The 3,504-nt window shown below is 36.6% G+C and overlaps 1 protein-coding gene across 1 annotated transcript; it reads right to left on the bottom strand.

Moving 5' to 3' along the window:
* Positions 1–1,020: 1,020 nt before the first annotated feature.
* Positions 1,021–3,297, bottom strand: LOC147407201 (dof zinc finger protein DOF5.7-like). Its single transcript, XM_086435640.1, has one exon. The coding sequence runs from the start codon at positions 2,971–2,973 to the stop codon at positions 2,020–2,022; it is 954 nt and encodes a 317-aa protein (XP_086291766.1). The 5' UTR covers positions 2,974–3,297; the 3' UTR covers positions 1,021–2,019.
* Between the last annotated feature and the right edge of the window lie 207 nt (positions 3,298–3,504).

Genomic DNA, 3,504 nt, shown 5'->3' with positions numbered 1-3,504 from the left:
ATGATAAGAAATACATACATACTCTCTCTCTCTCTCTCTCTCTCTCTCTCTCTCTCATATCATGAGCTTCTCGCAGTTGATCATTGACATTGACAAACAACCCTCTCCCTTCACCAAACAAACAAAAGTATTCTCTGAGTTCTCACGTAATTCACGCTCTCATGTTTTCAGTTCAACAAACTACATTTAACTCTTTTCCTTCTTTTTCTTTCAAATGAAACAAACCTAATAAATAGTAAAATAAAATGAAATTACATATGCTATAATCAATGGATGCACATCACCAATCAAACTGATCTTTTGTCTGTAAATTCACCAATAAGGTTAGTGTGTCTACAGGAAAAAAAAAATCACGTGGCATAAACTGGGGTGCACATGACCTTGGTTAGGAACGGAACACCATTCTGGATCCCTACTCGATGGTACTCAGAAACACTTGGTAAGTAGGCTTGTCAGGAGCGTCTGTGCTTCCTTTTGAATGAAATGGAGAGAGAAAGAGGTACAGAGAACACCTAAAGTATAGAAGGAATGGGACCTAATTAAAGAAGCAAAGAGTACGATAGCCCCTTTACGTCTATGAAATCCATCGAGTATTGCAGTAGATAGAGTGGTTGAGAGAGAGAGAGAGTGTATGGAGGAAACTGTGATTACAAACCATACACAGAATATAAAAGTTTTTTCTTGCAGAATGTAAGCAATCAAAATTGTAGATCATCGATATGATAGAGTGATCTTGTACTGCCTGTGAACCCAGTGTGTACTAGTAACACCAATAATGGAACTGCTCCATCCTTCTGAGAGAGAGAGAGAGAAGAGGGGGGGGGGGGGGGGGGAGGACTGACATATATATTATATTTATTTTTTCACTCAACCTTATGGAGGGAAAAAGAGAAGCTGGAAAAATAATCTAATATATCCAAATCACAAAACAGGCACCATGGTTAAATCTGTGATATACATGAAGACCATGATGCAATACTTATATCATATGTGAAAGAAAAAAAAAAATGCAAATATGGGAGAAGACAACAGACAACAGAAAAAAGAAAAGTGTAAACATATTTCCCCAAATAAGAAAAGAAATACTTACATATAAGAAAGAAAATAAAACTGGACTACAAATGGGTATTGATTCTTAGTGAATCCCACATTAACAAAGTGAAAAAAAATAAAAAAGAATAGATAGGAATTCAATTTCAATTAGAAAATTTTAAAGAATTGAAGTAAAAGAGATCAAATAAGAAATTAAAAGCAAAATTTGATCTACAGTACTGTACACAGAGTTTACTACTCTACATTATGAGTGGTTGGCAGCACTAGCAGCATAGAAGGCTCTTTCTCCAAAGAAAAAGAAAAAAAAACTAAGAGAACTAAAACCCAGAATCATTATACACTGCAACTAATAAGTACCAAAAACCCTAGGCAATGAGAGAGAAAGTTGAAGCTAGGTTGCTCAGGCAGGGCTAGGGACACCAAACCAGCTATTGTTTTCAATTTTTCTTTTAAATTAATTATCAGAACTCAAAAGAGGCTGAAACTCTTCAGGTCCTCCTGAAATTCTGATAGAGATAGTGAGAGTTCTGAAGATTGACTGAACATAAAACAAATCAAAGATATGCCATTAAGTCTATTTAATATCAGTCTCAAATCCATAACAGATCCCAAAGAAACATTTAGACTTTTGAGAGGGAGAGGGAGAGGGAGAGAGAGAGAGAGAGAGATTTTCAAATTGTATGCAAACCTCACCCACACTTCAGAATATGAGAATAAAGAACAAAGGAGGAATATATTATGTTTTTGTTCAAGAAAGAGTACCCCACCACCTTCAACCACAAGACTTCAGTGTTACATAACCAGCAGTGGTCCTTCCATGCTACTTTAGAAGAAACAAAAAACCAAAAATTGAAAAAAAAAAAAAACATCAGCAACTAAAACCCTAGAACAAGATACCACAAAAGATAGAAATAGAAGATAAATAAAGAGTAAAATCTGAGATATGGGTTTTGATTCTCTCTTTCTCTACTGAGGCAAAGCACTGTATTGATGCAAATCATTCCATGTTTGGATTCCATTCCAGTTGCTTATATCATCATTGCTGTTACTGCTACTGTTGTTGTTGTTAGTGGTGGGTGTGTAAGGATTCTCAAGAAACCACTCAGTTGTTAAGTTCCCACCTATAACAGCACTCCTTCTTGGATTACTAACGGCGCCCGCCTCTTGTTTTGATATCTCCAGATTCTGAAACGAAATGTGTTGTGGTTTTTGTACCTGGTTTTCAAGTAGAGCAGAAGAAACAGTACTGCAATCTTTCTGATTTTCTCCAACAGAAATCAGACCCAATCTTTGTTGTTGTAGCTTCCAGTGTAGATCTTGATTTATAAAACTCAAAGACTCGATCGAAGATGCAAGGTTACTATTAACATTGATTGAACTAGTCTCCTGAATCCCTCCATTAAAACCCCAATTAAAACCCATTAAAGAACCATTACTTGTTGAAGCATCGACATCGAAAATTGGAGGATTAGTAGCACTTGCAACATAAGGATTATAAACACCACTTGTCGATGGATTTAATCTAGAGAAAGGGGGGAGCCTACCAAGTTGAAAATCCATTGATGGTGAGAGACCATGAAAGAACTTCAATCCACCGATGTTTGACGATGCAGTAAAGTCTTTTGGATCATCGGTGAGTCTTGAATTTGATTTAGTTTTCTTGTTTTTACGACAACCACCGCCAATGGGAACGTTGCGTAAAGCACCGCCTTTAGTCCAATACCTTCTACATGTCTTGCAGAAGTGTCTTGGCTGTGTGAGGCTGTAATTGTTGTAGTAACAGAATTTTGTATTGGAAGAATCACAGCGAGGGCATTTTGGGGATTGTTCTGGTGGCTTTAGTGGTGCTGTTTTACGATTTCCTGAGCTTTGGTTGTCGTTAGAGACTGATTTTGTGGGAGTACCATCAGTAGACATCATGTCTGTTTTGTCTATCTGTTGGTGGGACTAAATGAAAGAAGAAGAATAAAGAAGAAGAAGAGAATAGAATAGAAGAGAAGAGAAGAGAGATGGAGAAAAGTGAGATGTGGGTGTTGTTTAATTTCCTGTTGGAGAGGGAAAGAAACACATCAATTCAATGGTTTCATGCAAGGGGATGTTGATGGGTGCTTGTGAAGTTCATCAAAGATGGGATAGAGTGAGAAAAATGGAAAATAAAATAAGGCTCAAGAGGAAGGGTCTTGATTTAATAGAATAAATAGAGAAGGAAACATGAGAGAGAGAGAGAGAGAGAGAGAGAGAGAGAGAGAGAGGATCTGGCAGAAGGGACACAGTTACAACTCAGAAGAGAACAAATAGATGCATGTATAATTACTAAACCATACATGAGATATGTGATTACCAAATCATAGAAGCCAATGTTTAAGAACATAAAACACTAACCAGCTGATATACATATAAATCTAATATTACCACACCAGTTTTTCTTTTTCAAAAATAAAAATCCAATTA

The sequence above is a fragment of the Akebia trifoliata genome, chromosome 3, assembly GCF_017979445.1.
Source record: "Akebia trifoliata isolate Shusen 1 chromosome 3, ASM1797944v1, whole genome shotgun sequence".
NCBI lineage: Eukaryota > Viridiplantae > Streptophyta > Magnoliopsida > Ranunculales > Lardizabalaceae > Akebia > Akebia trifoliata.
Note: the sequence above shows the minus strand (reverse complement) of the source record. Positions and strands in the feature narration are given on the sequence as shown.

Coding starts and splice junctions, on each gene's coding strand:
- LOC147407201 (XM_086435640.1), bottom strand. CDS start 2,973: ATGATGTCTACTGATGGTACTCCCACAAAATCAGTCTCTAACGACAAC.